Genomic DNA, 26,844 nt, shown 5'->3' on the forward strand with positions numbered 1-26,844 from the left:
TAAAGGTAGGTATTTGTTCACTCGTGTCTCTCTGTTGTTGTTGTTAGCTGCTGTCAAGTCAGACTAACTCATGGTGATCTCGTGCACATCACATGGAATGCTGCCTGGTCCTGCGCCATACACATAATCGGTTATGGATCGGACCTTTGTGATCCATAAGGTTTTCATTGGCTGATTTGAGGAAGCAGATCACCAGGTATTTCTTCCTAGACTGTCTTAGTCTGGAAACTCCACTGAAACCTGTTCAGCATTATAGCAAGACTCAAGCTTCCAGTGACAGAGGAGTGGTTGGTGAGCGTGAGGTGCATTGGCCAGGAATAGAATTCTACTCTCACTTGGAAGGTAAGGGTTCTACCACTGAACCACCACTTCGCCTTAGAGTCTACTATAGGGCCCGGACCAACTAGTCCATAGCTCTGCACACACGGGGCTCTTGATCTGCTGATTATGTTTCATAACTCTTTTTTACAATAGTAGCAGGAGAGGCTTAGCAATAGTTGCTAGCAAAAGAAAACACAGAGCATCGAGGAGAATGGACAGTAACCTGTCCTGGGCACAGGAAGAAAAACTGGCAGAGAATCTACTGGAAAGAGGCTCCATTCCTCTTTCCCCTGAGAAGTGCAAGAAAGGTACAAACTCCAGAGCATTCCCTGGGCAGCCTTCATTGAGGGGCTTTGTGAAGTCCCAGGGGATATATGTTAGAGCTCATCAAGCAGGCTTCCATTCAGCAGGACAGAAAGCAGTTCTTCCCCCCAAATTCTCCTCTGCCTCTGTCTGATCGTCACTTTCCATTTTGCAAGCCTCCAAGGCCATGGGGTCCACGGTAAGGACGGTCATGCGGGAAGAGGGACTATAAATAATCTGGTGACAGAAGGCTCACACTGTCTGTCCCTCCCCTTTCCCAGGAGACAGCTGGGAAAGGTCAGAGGCTTCAAAGTGGCTCCTCAGCCTGGCTTTCTCTGTGTCTGAGGAAAAACAGCACAACATTGGAGACAGGCAGCTACTTGGTGTCACTGTCCTAGTACCAACTGTTCTTTCTGGGTTAACGTGGAAGCCCTCCTTATCCTTGCCTTGAGCGTGTTCATCTCCTATCTACAGAGCTTACAGAACATAAGGCCCATGAAGATTCGGGGGCACAGAGTTTAAGACACATAAGGTGCTCCAGCAACAACACCCTGAGGTCATGATAGCTCCGAGGGAGAACCCACCTCTGTGAGTGAATGGAGATAGTATGAGGAAATGCATCCTTCCTGATTCTTGATAGGCAACAGAACTGAAGGCCCACCAGTGCACTCAGGTTGGCTGTGAGCAACTCGAGGGCTGAGACCCGTGTCTTATGCATCCATCCATCCATCCATCCATCCATCCATCCATCCATCCATCCATCCATCCACCCACCCCCCACCCATCCACCCATCCAGCCACCCATCCATCCATCCATCCACCCACCCACCCCCCACCCATCCACCCATCCACCCATCCACCCATCCACCCATCCACCCATCCACCCATCCACCCATCCACCCATCCATCCATCCATCCATCCATTCACTTATTCATTCAAACTCCAGAATCTGCTGGGATTAGCAGCAGGCAATTAATTAATACTGATTGAAGAGAATGAAATGGTAGGAAAAAATCACAGGGGAGAATAAACTTCCCTAATAATGAAAGTCCTGAGAGCTAATTCTGTGCCATGTATTACTCTCTTTTTTTGGATTATCTCATTTACCATCAAGGCCATTCACTGAGGAATCAGAAAGTTCACATAACTTCCTCATGTTCCTTGCCCATCATCAAACAATTAATAAATAACAGAGCTAGGATCCGATCCCAAGCAGCCTGACGTTACAGCCCTCACTCTTAAGTCCTGTGCTATATTGTCCCAGTCACGGGACACGCCCACGCACATGACTTAATTTTTTAATAAATAAATACAAGTTCAACTGTTACCTCATTTTAAAATTTATTTTCTTGTGGGGTGTGTGCATGTAAGAGAGAGAGAAAGAGGCTCAGCGCTGTTTCTCAGAAGTTTTCCTGCCAAAGAAAAATGTATTCTGTGAAATTCTTTTGGGAATGATGGTTGAATTCATGGCTGTGATTGAGAAGACAGAGCGAAAAACCAGCAAAACTTTTAGGAGGAGGCAGAAGAGGAGGGTACCGAAATTGCATTAGTGTTCAAAAGGGCAACTGTTTGGGAACCTGCAACTTTTAAAACAAAAGATCAGGGGGCTAGGGAAGGGATGACTCAAGCTACATTCCAGGCTTATTAAGTTTTATAAATAGAGCTCTTCATTTGCCAGAGAAGATGGGTCTTGTGGTTACCTCTCCTGCCAGTGCTGCCCTCAAAGAACAGGGTTATCTTTCTCCTCTATATTTCTTTACATAACTGAGAGAGGAGAAAAGGAAGAGATGGTGTTTCTTTTAAAAGTTCATGTAAACAAAAATATCTCAACAGCAAAAGCCACCTCTTCTTCCCACCACCCTCTACGTACTTCTGTCTAGTTTTTATCAGACTGATTTTAATTCATGAAAGAGCAAGCTCAATCCCACTGCAAGATGTTCAATACACCAGCCTGAAAGTCTTCAGAGCTGTAGACAAATGAAACAACTCCTCCCTGCCCCCTTCCCGCACCCCCGAAATGCAGCCCTTTGGGGAATCAGCTTGACACTGCTCTTCATTTTCTGGGAGAGGTGGAAAACAAAAATAAGAAAGCCTTGAAACCTGCTAAAACTGCTTATAAAAAGCCCTGCGCTTCCTTTCCCCTCTGGGAGAGGGACTGGAGGGAGAGAAAATGTTCCACATCTCACAGCAAATGGGGCCATCTATTTGTGAGTTTGGTACAAGATTTTCTGTGGGAGGGATACTCAGTGATAAGAACACCTGTTCTGGTTCCACCAAGTCCAAGCTTGCCTGACAGCCTGCTGCATCTCCGGCTGAACTTGGCTTTGCTTTATTTGTACAGGCAGTTGGAGTTTACTGAAGGGCGGACTGGTTTGGAGTAGGTAAGACTTGGATTAGAGCCGTAGCACCTCTGTGACTTTGGGCTAATTATTGGAGACAATGAAGATCTATTGGACAGACAGACCAGTCAACAGGCTTGTGCTGGAGCATCAGATGGCTTAGTACCTTCAACACGGCCCGCAGGAATGGGGAGACAGTCTTGTGCCCTGTCACCTCTAGCCTCGTTTTATGTCACGCTTCCTTCCCCCTGGCTTTTTATGTTCCAGCCACACTGACTTTTCAGCACCTCGAACTCTGCTTGCAGCCCATGATGTCTGGCACATACTCCTTCCTCTCTCTGGAGAATGGACACACCCCTCACAATACTTACCCCAACTCCGCCTGCTGAACAACAATTTATCACATATGGGGGTGGGGGGAGCACTTGCCCATCCACAGGCCAGGCTTGTTTTAGGTTTTCATATAGGGCATCTCAGACTTTCCTTTGCAGCATGTTCCAGAGTTGTGATTTTTATATTTAGTTACGTAATTATTTGACTCTAAGCTCCATGAGGGCACAGAATGTGTCTCTGTTTGGCTACTACTTAATCCCCAGGAAGGAATGCAAAGTTGACTTTTTCCTTGTCTACTGTCCAGCTCAGTCTTTTACTTCTTGCACTCCCTGTGACCTAACCACAGAAAACCCTGTTTCCCCAACATGTCATGTCGTATGACTCCACTTCTTTGGACACTGGTGTATCTTGGCCTGATATTCAAAAATCATTTGAAAAACTCCTACAAAGCCCGTAAGACTTTCCTTGAGAAGCTTCCCTGATTTCTCCAAGGAGAAGTGATCACTCCCATCTTTGGAACCCAATTGTACCTTCTGTACGCATCTATTACAGCATCTATGCCATATTAAATCTATTCAGATATACATTTGCCCTTCGAACACTGTTAAGGCTCTTTGAAGCCAGAATTGGGTCATAATCATGTTTTCAATTCCCATGCCTAAAAAAAAAAAAAAAAAAGCCTAACAGAGCATTATTTGCCTGAATTGCACGAATAATTATTTGTCAGATGTGAACCTGATGGTACAATAACTCACTCCTACGTGTGTACTCATTCATTTATTCAGTTGACAAATATTTGTTTTGTTCTAGGTGATTACTGCCTTCAAGGAGCATATATTCTAATGGTAGGAGACAGAAATAAATACATAAACCAACAGATAAATCTGTATCTTCAGACACTGATAGGAGATATGAAGAAAATAAAATAATGAGATAGAGATGGTGAGGAGTGAGGGATACTTTAGCTCAGGAGTCTGAGTCATATCATCTGCCAATAAGAAGTCAACCATGCAAAGGTCTGGGGCAAAGGACTCACCAAGTACCAAGAGACTGATGGGCATGAACTGGGTGTGTCTGAGGAGTGGAAAGAAGCCAGAGCGACTGAATCATGGTAAGCCATGGAGAGGCTGGTGGAAAGTGAGGTCTGAGAAGTGGGCACAGCCACATCATGTAGCACCTTGTCAGACACTAAAGTACATTGGATCTTACTCTATTCGCCAAGGGAAGGTTGAAAGTGGCCAAGTGGCAAGATGTGATTTCCAGTTTAAGAATATCGCCATGGCTGCTGTGTGGCGAATATACTGGTGTGTATCTTGAGGGGTATGAGGCTGTATGGTAAGACTGAAAGCAAGGGGCTAGCTAGTAAGGTAGGCATTGCAGGAGTTCAAGGGGAAAAGGATGGTGGTTTGGAATAGGGTCAGGCAGGGGATATAATAATTGGTCATATTCGTGGATTAGAAGAAATATGCATACAGTATATAGGCTTTTTCTATCTTCCTATTTTATTCAAGCAAACCCATGATCTCTTCATTCTCAACATAGAAACAGGCAGGAGAGAGTTTTTTTTTAATTCATCATTCATTCACTCACAAATATTTATTGAGGCTAGTCTAAATTCAATCCTCTAGGTGGAGACCCAGAGAAATAATAATAAACAAGATCTACAAAGCCCTTGCCATTTTAGAGCTTATAATTTAGTGGGAAAGACAGGTATTAAACAAATGAATATGGAAATGAATAACTAAATGTCACTGCAGTAATGTGCTTTAATAGAAGACTTAGAAGGCAAGAAGGGATGTTAAGCTATGGCATGAAGGATGAGATGAAAGCATCCCAGTAAAGAGAAGGAGTAAGGTAGTCAAGGCAGAAGGAACAGGACTTACAAAGACCCTAAGGCTTCAAGGAGACGGTACCTCAAAGGAAATTAGTAGAGACTCATACTGGGTCCTCCAGTATGACATGAGGCTGTCTGCATATCAAAAAATGAAGCTGAAGAGGAAAAGAGAGACCAGATTGACGGGGCTTTGTAGTTTATCCTAGAGCAATGGCAGGTCATCAAGGGCATTTTAACCCATGGGGTTGAAGGAATTGAGAGCTTTTTATGTATATGTGCTGGCAAAGTGTCATGGGAACCCTGGGAAGACCCCTTACCACTGTATCCCCATCTGCACATGCAGGTGGAGATATTGACCATGCAGGAAAACATGCATTTCAATTGTGCTCTACTCTTCCAGTGCTAGAGGGGTTTTGCAACACAGATAGAGTCTACAGAAGGAAGAGTGAAAGCTGGTGTGTTACAGTAAAGCACGGGCTCTGGAATAACACAGGCTTAGACATAAATCCTGCTCTATCATTTACCAGATGTGAAGGTAGGCAAGTACTCAACTTTCTTTGCTCCATTTTCCTCCTTGGCAAACCAAAACCAAGACCAAACCCATTGCTATCTAGTCAATTCCAACTCATAGCGACCTTTGCATAAAAGGAATGATAAATTTATCCTTTAGGAAGCATTGAGTTGGTAGTTACAGAAAGCCCCAACTACCTGACTTGACACAGAAAATGTATTAGCTCACGTAGCAAGTAGGTAGGGCAACTGGTGTTGGCGAACATGTAATTGGACAACATCATACTCCCAGATTCTCTGCATATTTCCTTTCTGTTATCCTTGGGTGCTCGTTAACTCTTCTCATGATCGTAAGTGAGCTGAACCAGTTCCAGGCATTATGTGCACACCAGCAGAGGAAGAGGATGTGTTTTCTTGTGTGTCTCTAAATAAACAAAAAAGAAAAACCTTTTCCAGAAGTCCCTCTGCTGTCTGCTCTTCATATCTCATTGGCTTGAATTGTGTCATATGCCCATGCCCAAGCCAATCAATCACTGGCAAGGGAGGTTGCATCGTTATAACTGGCTTAGTTTCATCAGGATTCACTCCAGGGCCTGCAACTTGGGCCCACTTTGCCTATAGCAAAAAGCCACAGAAGAGGATAGATACATCAATTAAATCATTAAAAATGAGAAGGAGGTGAGAATTGTTCCTGAATTGTCAACCAACCCAAAAAACTAAACCCACTGCCTTCGAGTTGATTCCAACTCATAGTGACCCTATAGGACAGAGTAGAACTTCCCCCATAGAGTTTCCAAGGAGCATCTGGTGGAGTTGAACTGCCGACCTCTTGGTTAGCAGTCATAGCACTTAACCACTACACCACCAGGGTTTCCAAATCATCAACCAGTAATGTCTAATACCTTAGTGTCTTAGGTTGCTAGTGGTGCTGTAACAGAAATACCACAAGCGGGTGGGTGGCTTCAATAAGCAGAAATTAATTTTCTCACAGTAAGTAGGCTAAAAGCCCAGACTCCGGGTGTGGGCTCTAGGGGAAGGCTCCCTGTCTGCTCTGGAGGAAAACCCTTGTCTCAGCTTCTCTAGGCCCCGAATTCCTCGGTCCCTTGGCAATCTCCACTTGGCATCAATCTTTCCCCCATTTGTGCTTGTTTGTCTCTGTGCCTAACCTGCTCTTTTTATATCTGAAAAGTAGTTAGGTTTAAGACACACTCTACACTGAGATGGCCTCATTAACATAATAAAGAAAAATCTATTCCCAAATGGGATTACATCCATAGGCAGAGGGGTTAGAACTCCAACACATTATTTTGGGGGAACACAATTCAATCCATAACATTTAGTGTCTGTCTTTCAGGGCTATAGTTCGTATGTGTGATAATGTCTGTAATGAATAGTAGCTGTTTTTACATTTCTAGCACATTCTTTGCAAGCCCTTTAAATCTAACTGTACAAATACAAACGCCTTTTGCTAACCATTAAAGTAAATTCTCAAGGATCTCTATTTGCCAGTCCAATAGGAGGCCCTGTTTGAAATTAAACATGGTGGAATGGAACTGAATTTTTTTTTCAAATATTGTGGAATTAAGACTTGCCCATAGCCAGACCATAATCTTCTGTTCCCTCAAATTCAGTCAGAATTAGTAACGTTTTACTATACCTTTTAATGTAGCGTAGCTGTTAAACATAGGAACAACAGAGTTAGACAAACCTCAGTTCAAATCTTTCCTCCATCATTTACTGTCAAAGTTTGCTAAACTCTCTAATCCCGTTTTTATCACAAGAATAATAATATCATATTATGAGGATTGAGTAAGATAAATAATGCCTGGTCAAAATCTGTGGCACATACATAGTGTGTGCTCTATAAATATTAGCTATTTTTGTTACTACCTAGGTCATACAGTGGATGAGAAGATAAAGTAATGCATCTATAGCGATGGCACATAGTAAATAGTTAATGAATATTATCTATTATGTTTGCCATAAGCCAGAACAGTAGCTGCTTTATTACTACCACGGAGTATTTTCCTACATTTTGATTGGTGGAACCTTGCCACTCCAATCATGCTACAGGTATTAATTTTTTAGACAAAACACATGGTTAGTGTTTCAAATTACTAACTACTGCCTTCAGGGCCTGTCATGTTACACTAAATGGCCCTATGTGGGCATTCACCAAACTCATAATTAAATGCTGGAATTTTGCTAAAACAAGTTACAAGCAAAAGATACTAGTCTTCAGGCTATACCCAGAAATGGGTGTTTTGAAAACTATATACTTTATCCTTTTGAAAAGTTGACCTGTCCTTAATCCCCTTTAATGGCCTTTATTTATTGAATGAGTCAATCTACTAGGCTCTCATGTTCACTGCAAAAGGACTAGGCTCTTTGCATTTCATTCTTAAAAAATAAAAAAAGTATCTCACAAGGAGTTTCAATAGACCCTGACATAATTAATGCCATTCTGACATAAATGGCTTTAAATTACTAAGTAGTGAAAGCCTTGTGGTGAAGAATAACATACTGGTTGTGCCAAGAGAGAAGTAAGAGTTTAAGAATGGTTTTTTGAAAATGGGATGGAAGGAAGATGAGGTGGGGTATTTGCTGGAAGATAACAGCACTCCAGTTTCTAGTTGGGAGACAGATTGGTGCAGCCAGAATTAGAATGGAACTGAAGCTTCAATCTACTCTTCCTTTATTTTAGCACCCTCGAACCCCTCACCCAACCATACTAGCCATGAAAAAGCAGCCACCAGTCATTGAAACTTCATCACCAGGAGCCTCCTAGAGGAGCTTCTGCCTTCAGAATGACATCCAATGACATATTCGGAATGACAGTACTCGAACAAATTGCTGATCTCCTCTAACGAATCGTCAAGACCAGTCCCATCATGCTTCACCCTCTAATTTGCCTCATTCGCCATCAGAAGTCCAGGTCCTCCCCCATTATTTACAACCATCCCAAATGTCATTCCCACACTGCTCTGTGCATCTCACTGTGAATGTGGTACCAGTCCCTCAAGACAGCCTTCTGGTGATTCATGCTCTCGGGTACTAGTTCCCTCCAACACTTCGTAGGGCTGGCTTGTTAACCAATAGAACAGTAGAACTTGTTTAACCAACAGAATATTGTGAAAATGATGGAGCATGACTTCTGAAGTTACAGCGTAAAAGACATGGGATGCTTCCGTCTTGCTCTCTTGGATTGGTTGATCAGGCAGAAGCCAGATTCCATGTTGTGAGGATGCTGAAGCAGTCCTACAGAGAGGTACAGATGGGGAGGAATTAAAGTCTTTTGCCATCAGCCATGAGAATTAGCCTTCTTGGAAGCAGATCTCCCAGCCCCAGTCAAGCCTTCAGATGACTACAGCTTTCGCCAATATCTTGACCACAATCTCTTGGGAAGCTCTGAGTCAGAACCAATTAAGCCACTCCTGAACCACAGATACTGTGAGATAATAAGTGCTTATTGTCTTAAGCCATTAAGTTTTGGGGCACATTGTTATATAGCAATACATAACGAATACGTTAAATTGTTGCTCACCTTTCTCGTCCCTCTCAAATCCTATCCACGAGCTGCCTCAAGCCCCTGATCTATGATTAGTAATTCCCAATATCCTTTATCCTTTAAACATTTACTCAACCCTTTGTCTTAACTGAAACCTGGTTCTCCCTAGATGGTACTGCTTTCTATATATCTGTATAATAGGATACTTTCAGCTGCAAATAGGAGAATACCTGACTCACAGTGACTTAGACAATAAAGACATTTAATTATCTCACATAGCAAGAAGTCTAGAGAAAGTCGTTTTTCAGTTTGGGGCCACAGCTCAGTGACGCCCAGACTGTTTATATCTTTTGATCCTGTTACCTATAACGTGTTGACTTTTTTCCTCATGCTTACTCTCCCATAGTCACACAATGGCTGCCACAGCTCTAGGTATCATATCCACATCCTGAGTAAAAATAAGGGGGAAGGAGAGATAACAGTGAATTCACTTCTCATACTCACCTTTTTCATAGGAAAACAAAAAACTTCCCCAAAGGCCTTCAAGCAGATTTCCACTTACATCTGGCCAAACTTTCCAGCCATCAGTATTTTCTCTGCTCCTAATTCCAACTTTTGAACATTGCTTCTACTGTCTCTTTCATAACTCTCTGATTCTTTACAGATATACTTTCCTTGTTGCTGTCGTTTACCTGGTAATTTCTCATATATTATAAACCAATAAATAAGGCTCCTGGTTACTGTTCCTCTTCTCATTCTGACTCCTATTACTGTTCCTGCCAATTTCAACACCCATATAAATAGCCCATGTAATACCCTAGCCTGTTTCTCAGCCTCAGCTCTGAAGACCTCTGCCTCCATGCCCACCACATTCTTCCTCAGCTGTCCTCCCCAGTACCACACTCTGGACTTTTCTCCTCTTCCCCCTTATTTTTACTCAGGATGTGGATATGATACCTAGGGCTGTGGCAGCCATTGTGTGACTATGGGACAGTAAGCATGAGGACAAAAAGTCAACATGTTATGGGTAACAGGGTCAAAAGATATAAACAGTCTGGGCATCACTGAGCTGTGGCCCCAAACTGAAGAACAACTTCCTTTAGGAAACACCATCTCCCAAGTTGCGACTGCAAGCATGTCATTCTTCTGTCATCACTTCCTATGCTCTCAACCTGCCTTCTCAAGTTCCTTGCCAACAATATTTCTACAATGTCTTCCAAGCCACCTATGTCACCTCTGAACAATATCCTTCCTCTTGTCTAAGGCTAATCCTTCACTGTGCTTTGGTCCCCATCTTCTCCCTCTCCTACATTATCAATCTTCACCTCTCTGCTGGGCCAATCCCATCAGCATTGACTTGCTCTGGTATATTTCCTGTGGCTGGCTTATTCTCATAACAGTGGTCTCAACGTATTTCACCTCCTCAGAAAGAGTTTCCTTGACCTCTTATTTAAATAGCCCTCATTCCTTTGCTGGTTACTCTTCTCTTCCATCACTTTGTTTTGTTTTCACGGATAGTACTTATCATTCTAAAGTTACCCTTTAGTTAATTTATCATTTACTGTTTATTTTCTCTCTTCACGCACTACAGTATAAACACTGTAAGAGTAGAGATCTTGCTTGTCTAGTTCACAGCTCCATCCCAGTGCCTAGAATTTCATGGTGCTGAAGAAGTTTTTGAAAAGGAGACAAATCTGGGTTTGGCTCCCTGCTCTATATCTTAACAGTTTGACCTTGGATATGTTTTTTGTGTTGTTTTGGAACATCATTTTTCTTTTAAATTTTAGAACTGGATAGGTCTTTTTAACCTCTCTGAGTCCTAGCTTTTCAAGCTAAAAGTGTGGGCTAAGAGCATATGGTCTGCAAGATTGTTGTAAGCATTGGGAATATAGTGTGCCCACCAGTTCTCTTCTTTTCCTTCACCTTCCCTTGAAAATAAAGCATCACAGAAATAGGGAGTGGGGAAAACAAAATAGAAAACAGAAGTCAGTCAATATCTTACACCTTCACTGATAGCGTAAGTAAACGTGGTCCTAAGAGTAACGTAGATGTTCTCAGAGAGAAGAATCACCAATCACGAGAATGAAACCACCCCTCAATGACTCTAAGTCATGCTATCATTCATTTTACAGAGTAAAAGAAAATGAAGGAAACTTTTGTCCTACTTTGGTCAGGTACAGACCAGAGTTAACTATTGTTTCTTTCTACCTTCTACTTGCTGGGTTGACAGTGGACACTTCTCTTCATCTTTCAGAACTTAGGCTCCTACATCTGTAAAACTGGGATGATGGAATCTACTCTAAGGTTATTACTGTGATTAAATGAGAAGAATGTTGTAAAGTGCCTAGCACAGTGCCTGGGAAATATTTCCAGATATTCAGGAGATATGAGTTCACTCCCATGCTCTCTTACAACCCTAAGGACAGGAGTAGCTCAACCTTTCTTAGAGTCCACTGTAAGTTGGCAGCAAATGATCTAAAGAGTAATACTAGATAAACCCAGACTCACAATTCACTGGATCGCTTAAATGAGTATCTATAACAGTAACACTCTGTTCTGTTCTCTGTCTCTTTCTGACAAAGTATGAACAACACTTCTTCCAACTGACACTTAAATTTCAATTTCACAAGCATCTAGTCAATTCCTAACCAAACCCATGTCGTCTGCGCATACATTTTGCTGAAGCCATTGAATTTGCTACCAGTACAACTATTGGTGCCAATGACCAAATTTTTGCCTGCATGTTTCCAAATTTAGCAATAGATCATGACACGTTGATATTTCTTCAGAGAGTATTAATTATAGGGGGAAAGTGACAGCATCTTATTTAGGTTGTCTGGAAAGTCAAAGAAAGAGTATAATTTATAGTTACTATGGTAGCTAATAATACTTTCAAGGATACGCCAGTTGCTGTTTATAAAAAAAAAAAAAAAGCTTTGATCGTAGATAAGACCCTTTTGGGGAATCAAAGAAAATAAGAAAGTAAGATTTGCCATCTTGAAAAATGCCTGGCTAATGGACCAGATTTCTCTCTGGATAAAAAGTCAATTTCAGCTGGTTTCTCCAGGGCCCTAAAGCTCACGCCAAGGCTCTAATAGTGTGGGGATAACCCAAGTGTTTTTCCCTGCGCTCTCTATTTACAATGTGATTTTCCTATATTCAGGCAAGTAGATATAATTCATCAAATTCTTGGCTTTTAAGATACACCTGGATACGATCTAAAAGAATATGACATTAGGCAGAACAAGTTTTTCCCACAAAACACCTACCACTACTGAACTCTAGATGAAGACGTTTTGAGCTCAGGAGGTGAGAAGGGAAGGAGGAGAAGCAAAAGAGTTGATGGCCAGACTGAAGGATCCTGCATCCTGTCTCATCCCCTTAGACTCAGTCTTAGGAGTAGCCAGTGATAGAATGGATTTGTGTTTGCATCCTGATTTGGGTTCAGGAAAATTAGGAAGGTCTAGGAAGACCTAAACCAGGCTTCCAAGTCTTCCATGTCCCCAAAGAGTATGGGAAAGAGTTTGCAAATTCCCGAGAGGGGAGCAAAGCACTGTTGTTGTTATTGTTGTTAGTTGCCATCGAATCAATCCCAACTCATGGTGACCCTGTGTATGCAGAGCAGAAATGTGCTCCATAGTGCTTTCAAGGCTGTGACTTTTCAGAAACAGATTGCCAGGTCTGTCTTTCAAGGTGCCTCTGGGTGGGTTCAACCCATGAATCTTTTAGCTAGTAGTTGAGCACTTAAATCATTTGTCCCAGCCAGGGACTCCCAGCAAGGCACTTAAAGGAGGGCTATAAGGAGCCTCTTGAGAGAGGTGCAGTTTGTGACCAAAGGCTCCAGAATATTGCAGGACAGGACAGATACCAATGACCAGTGATCATGGATTTAAGGGTTCAAAATTTGGTCCTCCCTTCTGACAAGCTAGACAGCCTTAGGCAAGTTTCCTCTTGTACAAACTTATATTAGACTCTAATGTATGGGTGATTTTGAATTATTGTTGTTAGGTACCGTTAAGTTGGTTCTCACTCATAGCGACCTTATGTACAACAGAATGAAACACTGCCCACTCCTGCACTATCCACACAATCATTGCTATGTTTGAGCCCACTGTTGCAGTCACTGTGTGACTCTATCTCATTAAGGGTCGTCCTCTTTTTCACTGACCCTCTACTTTAACAAGCATGATGTCTTTCCCCAGGGATTGGTCCAAAGTACATGAGATGAAGTCTCACCATCCTCACGTCCAGGGAACATACTGTTGTACTTCTTCTAAGACAGGTTTATTCGTTCTTCTCGAAGTCTATGGTATGTTCAATATTATCTGCCAACACCATAGTTCAAAGGCATCAATTCTTCTTCAGGCTTCCTTACTCATTGTTCACCTTTTGCATGCGTATGAGGTGTTTGAAAATACCATGGCTTGGGTCAGGTGCACCTTAGTCCTCAAAGCAGCATCTTTGCTTTTTAACACTTTAACGAAGTCTTTTACAGCAGATTTGCCCAATGCAATACACTGTTTGCTTTCTTGCCTGCTGCTTCCATGGATGTTGATTGTGGATCCAAGTAAAATGAAATCCTTGACTTCAATATTTTCTCCATTTATCATGAATTATGAATTAGATAATGAATTCAAAATTAGTTAATGACTGGTACCTAGCACATAATAATGTTAAATATAGACATTTATTATTACAATTAACAGCTCCAAATAAACTGTTCTATTTTATGATAATTGTTTTTTTACCTGTTTCCCAGCTAGGCCATGAGCTCCCTGGTGGCAGAAATGTTGCCAAATCTGCACTGTGTCTGCCATTTCCAGGCGTTCAGGAAATGGCAGTGGAATGAATAGCTGGGTGAATATTTCAAACACAGTTTAAATTATCTGAGTTTTAACATATCTAAGAAGCCCTTTTCAATTCGCCAGAGAGAATTAATGATTCCTTTGCCTAGGAGCTGCTAATGTGTCCATATACTTCTTAATTCATTTTGCCTTGTTACATGTTGTTTAGATGTTATTTTCCAATTATTTATATGTTACTTATTTAAACATCTCTCAGTAGAATAACAGATGTCTATTCTGGAGTCTCTGGGTAGTGCAAATGGTGAAGACACTTGGCTGCTCACCAAAGCCTACCCAGAAGTACCTCAGACAAAAGGCCTGGTGATCTACTTTCGAAAAATCAGCCATTGAAAACACTGCGGAGCACAGTTCTACTCTGACACACATGGGGTTGCCATGAGTTGAAATCAGTTTGAGAGCAGTGGTTCTTTTTGTTTGCTTGTTTGTTTTGTTTCGTGTGTGTGTGTGTGTGTGTGAAAATATATCTTATACATCTTTTTAGCCCAACTACCCACTCCTTGAACTTAAAATTACCCCTGAACAGGACCTGGGACATAATAGGTGCTCACATAATAGGAGATCGTATGATAGAATTTTTCAAGACCAACAACCTATTCTTGGAAATACATTTCTTTAACAACATAAATAGCATCTATACATGTGGACCTCACAAGATGGAACACACGGAAATCAAATCAACTACATCTGTGGAAAGAGATGACGGAGAAGCTCAATATCATCAGTCAGAACAGGGATGGGGCAGAATGCAGAACAGACCATCAATTGCTTGTATGCAAATTAAATTTGAAGCTGAAGAAAATTAAAACAAATCCACCAGAGCCAAAGTACAACCTTGAGTATATCCCACCTGAATTTAGAGACCATGTCAAGAATAGATTCGATGCAACTGAACAACAATGACTGAACACCAGACAAGTTGTAGGACGACATCAAGGACATCATACATGAAGAAAGAAAAAGGTCATTAAAACGACAAGAAAGAAAGAAAAGACAAAAATGAATGTCAGAAAAGGCTTTGCAACTTGCTCTTGAACATAGGGTAGTTAAGCAAAATAATGAAGAAATGATAAAGTAAAAGAGCTGAACAGAAGATTTCAAAGGGCGGCTTGAGAAGACAAAGTAAAGAATTATAATGAAATGTGCAAAAGCCTGGAGTTAGAAAACTGAAAGGAAAGAACATGCTCATCATTTCTCAAGCTGAAAGAAATGAAGAAAAAAATTCAAGCTTTGAGTTGCAATATTGAAAGCTTCTATGGGCAAAATATTGAATGACATAGAAAGCATCAAAAGAAGATAGAAGGAATACACAGAGCCACCGTACCAAAAAGAATTAGTCGACTTTCAACCATTTCAGGAGGTAGCACACGATGAAGAACCAATGGTACTGAAGGAAGAAATCCAAGCTGCACTGAAGGCATTGGCAAAAAACAAGACTCTAAGAATTGACAGAATATGAATTGAAATGTTCCAACAAATGGATGCAATGCTGGAAGCGTTCACTCGCCTACGCCAAGAAATTTGAAAGACAGCTACCTGGCCAGCTGACTGGAGGAGATCCATATTTGTGCCCATTTCAAAGCGAGGTAATTCAAAAGAAAGCAGAAATTATAAAATAATATCATTAATATCACATACAAGTAAAATTTTACTAAAGATAATTCAAAAATAGTTGCAGCAGTACATTGACAGGAAACTGCCAGAAATTCAAGCTGAATTCAGAAGAGGACGTGGAATGAAGGATATCATTGCTACGTCAGATGGATCTTGACTAAAAGTACAGAATATCAGAAAGATGCTTACCTCTGCTTTATTGACTATGCAAAGACATTCGACTGTGTGGATCATAACAAATTATGGATAACGTTGCAAAGAATGAGAATTCCAGAACACTTAATTGTGCTCATGAGGAAAGTGTACATAGATCAAGAGGCAGTTGTCCAAACAGAACAAGAGGATATTGTTTGTTTGAAAATCTGGAAAGGTGTGCATCAAAGTTGTGTCTTTTCACAGTACTTATTCAATCTGTATGATGAGCAAATAATCTGAGAAGTTGGACTATACAAAAAAAGAAAACAAAACTGGGTATCAGGATTGGAGGAAGACTCATTAACAACCTGCAGATATGCAGATGACACAACCTTGCTTGCTAAAAGTGAAGAGGACTTGAAGAAGCTACTGATGAAGATCAAAGACTACAGCCTTCAGTACGGATTGCACCTCAGTATAAAGAAAACAAAAATCCTCACAACTGAACCAATCAGCAGCACCATGATAAATGGAGAAAAGACTGAATTTGTCAAGGATTTCATTTTGTTTAGATCCACAATCAACACCCATGGAAGCAGCAGTCAAGAAACCAAACAGCGTATTGCATTGGTCAAGTCTGCTGCAAAAGACCTCTTTCAAGTGTTAAAAAGCAAAAGATGTCACTTTGAGCAGTAAGGTGTGTCTGACCCAAGTCATGGTATCTTTGCTCTCCTCATATGCATGCAAAAACTGAACAATGAATAAGTAAGACTGAAGAAGAATTGACATCTTCGAATTATGGTGTTGGCAAAGAATATTGAATATACAAGAGACTGCCATGAAAACAAACAAATCTATCTTGGAAGAAGTACAGTCAGAAAGCTCCAGAGAAGCAAGGAGAGCAAGACTATGTCTCACATACTTCGGACATGTTATCAGGAGGGATCAGTCCCTGGAGAAGGACATCGTGCTTGGTAAAGTAGAGGGTCAGTGACAAAGAAGACCCTCAATGAGATGACTGACACAGTGGCTGTAACAGTGGGCTCAAATATAGCAACAATTGTGAGGATGGCACAGGACTAGGCAGTGTTTCATTCTGTTGTACATAGGGTTGCTGTGAATTGGAACCGAGTTGATGGCACCTAACAACAACAGCAAACATTTAATAAGTTATACTGAAAACCTCAAACCATCTGTCCTAGTTGTAGTAAGTCAACAGTATCATGTCTGCTCTTGAAGGTCAAAATAGGGTGGAGACCTGCTGTGTATGTGTTTAGGACACTCTGTCTCCACGCTCCAGCACAGCTGAGCAGGGGTGTCCTTGACCCCATGGGACAGCTGGGCTCCACATGGGCAGAAAGCTTTTATTTTTGATCTTCAAGATAACATGTTATAACATAAAGTAAAAAGAATTTGAGATAAAGCCCATGCTTTCCTTTCAAACATACCATATGGAACCAGAGGCCCTTGGATTAAGAATCGTTAAGGCTTACTTACTAAATAAAGATCACCAGTCTTCCTGAGAATCAACAGAAAGGGATACAGAGCCTGAAGCAGGCACCAGAGTAAAACTTACTCCAGAAGAAAGCAGGAAACATCAGCCTGGAGCCCCACCCTCACGTCCCCAGTACTAAGCCAAATTATACTAAGAACTCCCACATCACTCACTGCACCATCGCTCGTTATTGATCATCTCTGCTCCCTGACTAAGCAGGTGGGTTGATGACATGATTGCTGTTGTTGTTGTGGGCCACTGAGTTGATTCCTACTCATAGAGACCACATGTGACAGAGTAGAACTGCCCCCATAGAGTTTCCTAGGCTGTAATCTTTATGGGAGAAGATCTCCCGGTCTTTTTCTCCATGGAGCTACTGGTGGATTTGAACTGCAGGCTTTTTGGTTAGCAGCCAAGAGCTTAACCATTGTGCCACCAAGGCTCCTAATGACATGATTCCCACAGCCCTATTTGGACCAGGATGTGTGGTTCCCAGGGCTGCCTACTCACGCCTGCACAGAAAGCCAGCAGCGATGGAAGCTCACCAAGGTTGCTCCAGGTCCTAGAGGAAAACAGTAGCAGCAGAGGCTAGCTGTGCAGAATGAGAAGGAGAGAAACCTGTATTCCATGGTTCTGGGTGGGCGGTGGGGGCTGGAGTTGTAATTGCCCTCTCAGGAGGTCTTCTATAAATTTCCTTAGCATAAGGCAGATTTGGTGTGAATATCAATGTTTTCTCCTCGATTTTCCATCCCACAGTTCCCTCTCTAAACACTCAATCTGGTTCCTCCTACACAAACTTTTGTCCCATTTTGAGCCATCAAACTGGGTTGCTTTATGGTATAGATGGAAGTAATTAGGACAAGGCCCTATGAGGCTGCAATGGTGAGGTTTCCCTTCCCCAGTCTGTTTGCTCCTGCAATCTCGTTTTTGTTGTTGTTTTTTTTTAATAGGGATGAGGCAGATAGAAAGGATGCTGAAAAAGAAATCTCCTAGGCCACGCAAACCTCAAGTGCCTAGAGCTCTTTATGACAAAAGATACCTATATGAATCACGGGTATGTATACGGGAAGAGGCATGATTACAGCCGCGACAACATCCCTTTAGTTTTGCATTTAAGACTATGTTAAAGTGTCTGATTCTGGGAAGCTATGCAACATTCAGCCTGAATATATAACAGACTCCATCACTAATTTCAAATTTCAAATTATCTAGCACAAATTGTGTGAGCTCTCTGTGTGTGAAAGGCTCTCAAGAAATTCCATGGGTTCCACCTGGGCCTCAGTTTCCCTACCACTGTGGTTAGGCATATTTGTATTAGATGGCTTAGAAAAGGAAAAAAAGACTTTTAGTTTGAGACCTTATCCTAAGCCCATGGAAACGTTGAGAGAGGAAATGGAAAAGGGATCCTGTCGTGAGAAGGTAGGGGGCTGGAGGGAAAGAGCTAGACAGACTCAGCTTGTTAATCCGTTCCTCTTATTGATCTTAAGCTTACCAGAGCTCACAGTGGGTGGGTGTTACGAAGCATATATGTGTCCTCTGGGAACTCTATCATGCATGCGAACACAAGGCTCACTGCTTTGGGAGAGGAGGTTAATATAAAAAATCTCTGAGATAGGGAAAAACATAATTCAGAAGTTCAACATTTCCCAGTAGTACAGCCTTTGCTGCTTGTGTTGAAATTTATTTCATTTAGGTTCCCAAGCCTGCTCAGCAGCTAAGCTCCAACATGTCATGTGACCACAAGGGATATGGTTTTGTTTGATCCACAAAGGATCTGACCTGTGAAGGCAGCAACCAGGGATTGCCAGAGCTGAGCTCGCTGCACTGTACTGACTAGTAGCCACGCTCACAAGGGCTCTCTTAGAGGAAACAGGCAAAATGGGGCTAGAGGAAGACTTGTGTTAATCAATTCAAGGCCATTAGTTCTAAGAACTTGCATCAGCCTTAGGTAGCACTGAATGCCTGCCCCCATTTATTGCTGAATGCCTGCGCCCATTTCATTTGTCATGATGTTCTTGTTGCATGGTCAGTTACCAACTGGGCCTTTGTGGTTCATACGGTTGTCATTGACCTGTTTTTCGAAAGTAGATCACCAGGCCTTTCCTCCTAGTCTCTCTTAGTCTGGAAGCACCTCTGAAACCTGCTCAGCATCACAACAATATGAAGGCCTTCAATGACACATGAATGACAACTGCACATGAGGTGCATTGGCCGGGAATCCAACCTGGGTTTCCTGCCTGGATGCCAAGAATTCTACCACTGATCCAATCATCCCTGTTTCTCTCTGACAGTCCCCATTTATGTTAGTTGCTCAAGCACAATTATTAAAAGCACTGTTTCTCACTTCTCCAAGTAAAAAGTGTCCCAATTTGGACTACCAATTATCTGGTCCTTTATTCATTTGACATATTGGAAATCTGAGGCCCAAAGAAGGAAGGGAAACTAGTGGCAGAGGGTATAGGAAGTGGGATGGTTATGGACTGATTTGCTGCGGCCAACAAGAAAAAATGCAAAGCAAACAAACACCACCCAATCGTCACACATTACATTAAAACTTCCTATTTCTCTGCCTCCTTGACTAGACTCCAAACTCCTCAAGGTCAAGAGATGTGTCTTATTCAGCTTTGGATTCCTCAGCATCGAGCACATAGCAAGCATTGAATAAATATTTGTTTGGCTATTACATCTATTAACATACTTTCATGTACATTACCCCATTTGATTCTTTCAATGACACTAGAAGATATTTATTATTAAATAAAGATGAGAAAACTGAAAGTCTGGAATGTTAAACACTGAGGAAGTTACTAGCAAAACCACTGAAACCCAGGTCTTCAATATTTCTTTCCATGACATTATGCTCAGTGTTAGAAGAAGTCTCAACGTAGAGGAAATGTTTGCTTAGAGGGATGGAGCCTGGAAGAGCCAAGTAAAATGTGGCAGGCAGAGCAACATCTCTGTGGGCTGAGAGATTTGACTATTGGACCAGCAAAACTGTTTCTCGGTGCCCTGTACTTCTTCCAAGATGGCTGCTCCTTTGAAAAAGGAAGTACATCATGTGCCCACGGTGGAGTGGAAAGGGGAGGTTTGGACATAGCCCATAGCACTGCCGAGGGCAGAGATTCCAAGTGGATGGGCTAAGCTGGAACTGAATGGACCTAAACTTACAGCAATGCTTGGGCCACGCTAACAAGGGCTTTCTTTTCACAAAAACAGCTTCCATCAAATGCATCCAGGGCCCCATTCAAGAAAGTATATCAAGCCTGGCATTTCCCTGACTGTTTACTTAAAAAAAAAAAAAAATTAGAGCTTAGCATTCTAGCGTTTTGAAAAATGTATTTCTTGGAAACAAACGTATTTTGACCCAACCCACAGCCCACTAGAACTCACCACACAAAGTTTCTAGTTCCATCCCCAGGCCACAGCACCACTCTATTATGAAGGGTGATATCTTATTTATTTAATTTTTTTTTAATCCCCCCTTTCTAGCTCCTTTTGCAGCCAGTTGGTTTGCATCCTTTTGTCTCTACGTTGTCTCCTTTCCTTGTGCCTGTTAAGTTGGTACATTGTTTATTTACTTCCATGAAAAGTTTTCTAAAATAATGAAATAAACTCTACCTGACTTTGAGCTATAAATGCCCCCTGGGATCATTGGGAGTCTCCGTGACTTCTTCCTAACCCAGATGTCATCGCCATTCAGTCGGCCATAGGCCATCCTAGAAAAAGAAAGATGTGTCTTGTCACACGTGTTCAGGTTGGAGGCAACCAAACAACAGAGGACCATCTTTGCTATCACCCCAAAGTGCCCTGTGTGGATTGCGAGGTCTCTCCCCTCCTGACCACTTTCCCTTCCCCATTGTACCTCCTATAAATATCTAGCAATCCAATGTGGAATTAACAGGAATAACAAAAGAAGGAGCCCAATATGGAAGAAGGAGCCCAACACCATGACCCAAGCCCCAGACTTTAACAATTCGAATTAAGAATCTTCTATATCCTTCAAGAAAGAGCCCTGATGGCACATGGTTAAGTGGTGACTGCTAACTGAAAGGTCGCTGGTTGGAACCCACCAGCTGCTCTGTGAGAGAAAGATGTGGCAGTCTGCTTCTGTAAAGATTACACGTTTGGAAGCACTATGGGGCAGTTGTTCTTTGTCCTATAGGGTCACTATAAATGAGAATTGACTGAATGGCAATGGGTATTGGGGTATATCCTTTAAAGCGACTAAGAACAGGACTTCCGTGGTGTTCCTCCTGTGCAGTAGAGGGCACCGTGGGCCTGTGCTCACAGAAGGTCTTTGTGTGCCTCAGGAACCTGACTGCAGCTAACAGAAACCCACTGCGTGGCTGCTGTCTCCACAACCACATGTTTCTGCCTTACTGCCATGATTCCACAGAAGCAATGACAATGACAACAATAAAAACAAACCAATCTTTCTCTTTTTCTTCTTTCATAGTAGTCTACTTTGGTGGTTAGGGACACAAGCTTTGGAATCATGCAGACTTTCACCCAAACCCTAAATCTATTACTTCCTGGTTGAGTGACCTTGGGTTAATTACCAAACTTCTCTGAGTCTAGGTTTCCTCATTTGGAAAGTGGAAATAACAATAATTATTACTTGGATGGAAACCCTGGTAGTGTAGTGGTTAAGAGCTAGGGCTGCGAACCAAAAGGTCTGCAGTTCGAATCCACCAGGTGCTCCTTGGAAACTCTATGGGGCAGTTCTACTCTGTCCTACAGGGTTGCTATGGCGGCAATGGCTTTATGGATTTTTATTACCTGGATTGTCGTCAGGGTCAGGTGAAGTAATGCAGGTGGGTGCCTTCAGCATATAAACATACAACCAATGGTAGCTGTTATTATACTTACGATTACTAATTTTGCAAAGCAATGAGGTGTGTGGATGGCAGTGCTCAAGCCCAAATTCCTCCATCTTCTCTAAGGTCCACTCTTGCTACTTTCTCCTATTAACACATTGCCCACCCAAGCCACACAAGGGTAAAGTTAGCTCTAGAACATTCCTACAAGTGATGCAAGAGAAGTGCAGAGATGCAGGGCAGAGATGGCATCTCACCACAGAAGGCAATGAGGATTCAGGCGGGCCTCTCAGGATTATTTTGAGGGGCAAAGGGGTCAGCCTAAGCACGGGGATCCTCATTCTCATTGCAGGCTCAGGATTCAGGTCAACACTTAATTTTGTGATGCCTAACTACAGCTGCCACGTAGAGGGGTGAGAACTGTGCAATGCACAGTAGCCTATAGCAAACTACAGCCTGAGAGCCAAATCCAGCCTGCTGCTTAATTTTGTAAATAAAGTTTTACTGGAGCTCAGTCACATCCATTATTTGCTCACTGTCTATGGCTACTTTCCCACTATGATGGCAGATCTGAGGTGTGGCAACAAAGACCTACAGAGCCTGAAATATTTACTATGCGGCCCTTTACAGAAAAAGTCTACTGATCCCTCTATTTAGTACACAGTACACAGTCGTTGCTCAATATACGGTTGGTGAATGAATGAATGTATGATTGAAGGCTGATATATCCACTCAAAGCAATCAGTCGAAATTATAGTGACAAGATAACAACCTTGAAATGAGGAGATTTAGGTTCTAGCTCTTACTATGCCCTTGATTAGTTTGTGCGGCCTTAGACCAGTCATTTCCTATCTCTGTATCTCAGTTTCCTCACCTGTAAAACGGGAACTGGAAACTCATTTTATTGGGGATATAATACGGAATAAATGAAATCACAAACATAAAAGCATCTTGCACAATGTCTAGCACATAATTAAAAAAAAAAAAAACATTGCCATCTAGTCGATTCCAACTCATAGTGACCCTACAGGACAGAGTAGAACTGCTCTTTAGGGTTTCCAAGGAGCGGCTGGTAGATTCGAACTGCTGACCTTTTGGTTAACAGGAGTAGCACTTAACCACTACGTCACCAGGTCTCCAAGCACATAATAGGGGTTCATCAAATGTTAGCATTAAAAAGCAAGGACAAGGAGAAATCCTTTGCCTCTGAATAAAATATCTGCCCTGTAACAGAGGAGTAAACAGAGTAATTCATACATTTAATTGGCAGATGTCACGGAAAAAGCTTCAAGGAGCATTCTACAGAAAGACTCCCAGGCTAGTTGGTGTTCAAACAAACCAGACAGCCAGCCCACAGCCGGAGCCAGGAGCCAAATATTTCAGACACCATCAGGGCTGGCTGCTCCAGGCTGTGCTGCTCTGCGTGCAGCTGGAGCCAGGCCACAGGAAGTCCTTGGTGTCAGCTCTCCAGAGTCTAGCAAGGCTCTGGCATTTTCTTGGTCCTCTGTGTAACCCACCACTCAGATAAGGGAAATGGGAGGGAGAAAGGGGGCTCTGTGTGTAAAAGCTGCTGCCATCCTAGCTAAACAAGAACAAAAAACTGTTTGGTGGCTCTCTGGAGTAAATTCTGAAAACTATCAGGCCTTTTGTTTCCAATTTCTTTGGGGGTGGGGTAGGGGTAAGTCTATCATAATGTTTACCTTGGGGGATGCTTTGCCTCTTCTCCACCCAGATCTCATTTTATAGTGTGTGGAGTTTTGTGGGCCAATTTAACATGGGACAGGAGATGAGAAGGCTGATGTGTGAACTGAAGTTGAAGAGTCATAAATTAAAAGGAAAATTATTCCAGAATTATAAGCCCTGCTTACCAGTGTCCAAGGGTAATTGCTGCCATTCAGGGGCAGGGATTGGGCTTCCAAAGTTATTCCAGGGGCCACTTGCAGGACAAACACCCTTTCATTGCATTTGGATGGAGAAACATTTTAAAATGGGGTCTTCTAAACATGTTGGGATCCAGCCAAAGTCCCCCAGTTCGAGTCCTGAACACCCAAGTACTCTTTTCCTAGGACAGTTCATTCAAGAAGTCTAAAATCTGACAGAAAGCGATTTAAACTTTATCTGAGCAAAATACAACCAGACCCACTGTTTGGTTTGAACTTGAGGCCTGAGGGGATTTCTAAAAGCCTTTTGAATGTGAGGCATTGGGTAGGATACAAAAAGCTAACTTCCAAATTCCCAAATCAGAAATACATATATATATATATATGGGTTATATATGTATATGGGTTATATATATATATATATATATATATGTATATGTAAACCATGGCTGTAGAGTTGATTCCGACTCATAGGACAGAGTAGAACTACCCCATAGAGTTTCCAAGGAGCAGCTGGTATATAAAAGGCCAGGAAATAAAAGGGCTGGATAAGACTACTAATCCAGCCAACAGCATATTGCCTCATCTTCATATATCTAAACACCTGGAAAGACGAACACCCAAGACCTACTAGGGCTGCACTGAGAAAATGGAAAGTTGGTGTGAAGTCCCGAGACTGTTATCTCAACACCCCCACCCCAGAATATACCTGTTGCCTGTGACCGTGTACCGCTGGCTTTTCCAAGGTCCTTTCTTGTAGGCATCTGACTTCCGCTGCTTTTTCAACAACAGTCTCACCAGTTTCTCCAAACAGAACATCCCTCAAATTTCCCAGGCCAAAGATACCATAATTAAGATTCTTGAAGTCTATGGAAAGCCCTGTCCCATCATGTCCTCTGGTCGCAATATGACAATGCTGGGAGGGCCCTTCATTCAAAATGAATAGTGAGGCTGTTGTAAATCTAGACAGTAAGAAGACTCGTCACTGCTCTTACTGAAGCAGCAGGCCTGACTTGGAAAGCCCTCAGCCAAGGCCATTTCATTCCTAAATTCTCTGGTCATAGATTCCAGTCAGAGGCATGAAGGATATTTTGCCTTTACCGGAGGTGTTGGCTTCTATAGGCACACAGCAATGATTTTTAAAAAAAAAATTTACTATTCATCTCAGTGAATTCATGAATTTTTCATCCAAAGCCAAGTGAAATGTTCTGTTTGTTAGTGTTTAAGTTACAGGTTGGAAACAATTCAAGGAGCTTGAAATTCAACCCGATGAAACAGATGAGCAGGCAGGCAATGTAAATGGCCATCGTTAGTCATTTAAAATGGGATATTCTTGTCTTTATGAGGTGTTGAGGCCCATCAGTAAACTGCAGAAAGAGCTGTTGGACTCCACAAGATTAGGGCAGAAGCTCACCAGTAAATACATGTATCAGTAATGTCCTAGGTGTTAGGTTGTGTTAATTTGTGTTTAGGTTGTTGCTGTTATGTGCCATCGAGTTGGTTCCAACTCATAGCTACCCCCATGTGCAGCAGAATGAAACACTGCCTGGTCCTGCACCACCCTCACAATCGTTATGCTTGAGCCCATCGTTGCAGCCACTGTCAATCCATGTCGTTGAGGGTCTTCCTCTTTTCATTGACCCTCTATTTTACCAAGCAAAGTCCTGCCATTCTTACTTCTAAGGAGCATTCCGATTGTACTTATTCCAAGACAGACGTGTTCATTCTTCAAAGTTAGGTTAGGTTAAGTTAATCAGGTTATGTAAATTCGTGGCTATTCTTTATTTTAGAAATGAAGGCATGAAATAAGAAGGGTTATTCATGGACTGATGACGATAGTGAAACAAATCATGAAACAATGACTATTATTCACTCAATTATGTGCACCAGAGATACAATTAAATAAAAACAGAGAGTGGAGGGGGAAGATAAAGGCATCCATTGGGTGCCTGGACAGTAAGAGGCTAGTAATAAAATGGTAAGAAGACATCTGAAAAGGAAAAGAAGACAGAGAGAGGAAAGAAAAAAAAAACAAAACTGAACCAACAGAATCCACATGCCTCTCAAGGCTGACAGCCATTGTACCATTGTGTATGAAGAAGGAGCACAGAAAGGTTAGAAAGGAAGATGGGTAGACGAAGATACGTTTTCTATCATAATCATTAAAAAGCTTCCCAAACTGCTCCACTGAGTCTTTGAAGTGGGAACAACTAAAAAGAAGGAAGAGGATTAGGAAGAGAAGGGAAAAGGCAAGGGAAATAAGAGGAAGAGGGAGGAGAAAGAGGAGAATTACTGTTGTTATCATTATTATTACCATTATTATTCCAGAAGGGGGCCGCCATTTAATTCTTCATTCTCAGGCTCGCTTATGGTTTGTGGTATAGCCTCAACGCACAGCCAGGGCGCTTCGGAGGCAGAGTGCTGTTGCCCGAGTTAGCTTTCTGAGCGTTCTGCTCAACTCCGCTGAGATGGTCTGCTCCCAGCTCATCTGATGTCAATCAATGGACTCCACAGACCGTAGTGAGATGCTTGGTTGAGCCTAAGTTCACCACAAGATGCGTATCATCCCAGCACAGCCATTCTTACTGGCTTCCCTAACACAAACTTTCCTGCAGTTTGAAAGGAATGTGTGTACAAAGCTTTATTTGGCCCTGTATTTTCTTTCACCCTATTTGTTTTCCTTTTTCAAGCATGCTAAAGAAGAGCCCAGAGATGATCTCAGCATTGTACTCTGGGTACTTTTCTTTCTTTTCCCTCTGAACCAATCACCCACAAGGACGTTTGTGGAATGTTCAATAGGAGGTTCTAAGAAATAATAAAAACTTGCTAAGGAAGCAGTCTCCTTAAAACTTAGAATTTTTGCAACAATTGGCCCTTTGCCTCAGAGAAGTG

General features: G+C 42.1%; 1 protein-coding gene across 1 annotated transcript in view; it reads right to left on the bottom strand.

Moving 5' to 3' along the window:
- LOC126063149 (uncharacterized) overlaps positions 1-24,819 on the bottom strand; it is a 128,252-nt gene extending 103,433 nt beyond the window's left edge. The window contains exons 1-2 of the mRNA XM_049861340.1: positions 24,662-24,819; positions 20,874-20,971 (exon numbers count right to left, since the gene is read on the bottom strand). Coding sequence (XP_049717297.1) covers positions 20,874-20,971; positions 24,662-24,771 — 208 coding nt within the window. The 5' untranslated portion in view covers positions 24,772-24,819. The remainder of the gene's footprint in view (positions 1-20,873; positions 20,972-24,661) is intronic.
- Between the last annotated feature and the right edge of the window lie 2,025 nt (positions 24,820-26,844).

The sequence above is a fragment of the Elephas maximus genome, chromosome 19 (genome assembly GCF_024166365.1).
Source record: "Elephas maximus indicus isolate mEleMax1 chromosome 19, mEleMax1 primary haplotype, whole genome shotgun sequence".
NCBI lineage: Eukaryota > Metazoa > Chordata > Mammalia > Proboscidea > Elephantidae > Elephas > Elephas maximus.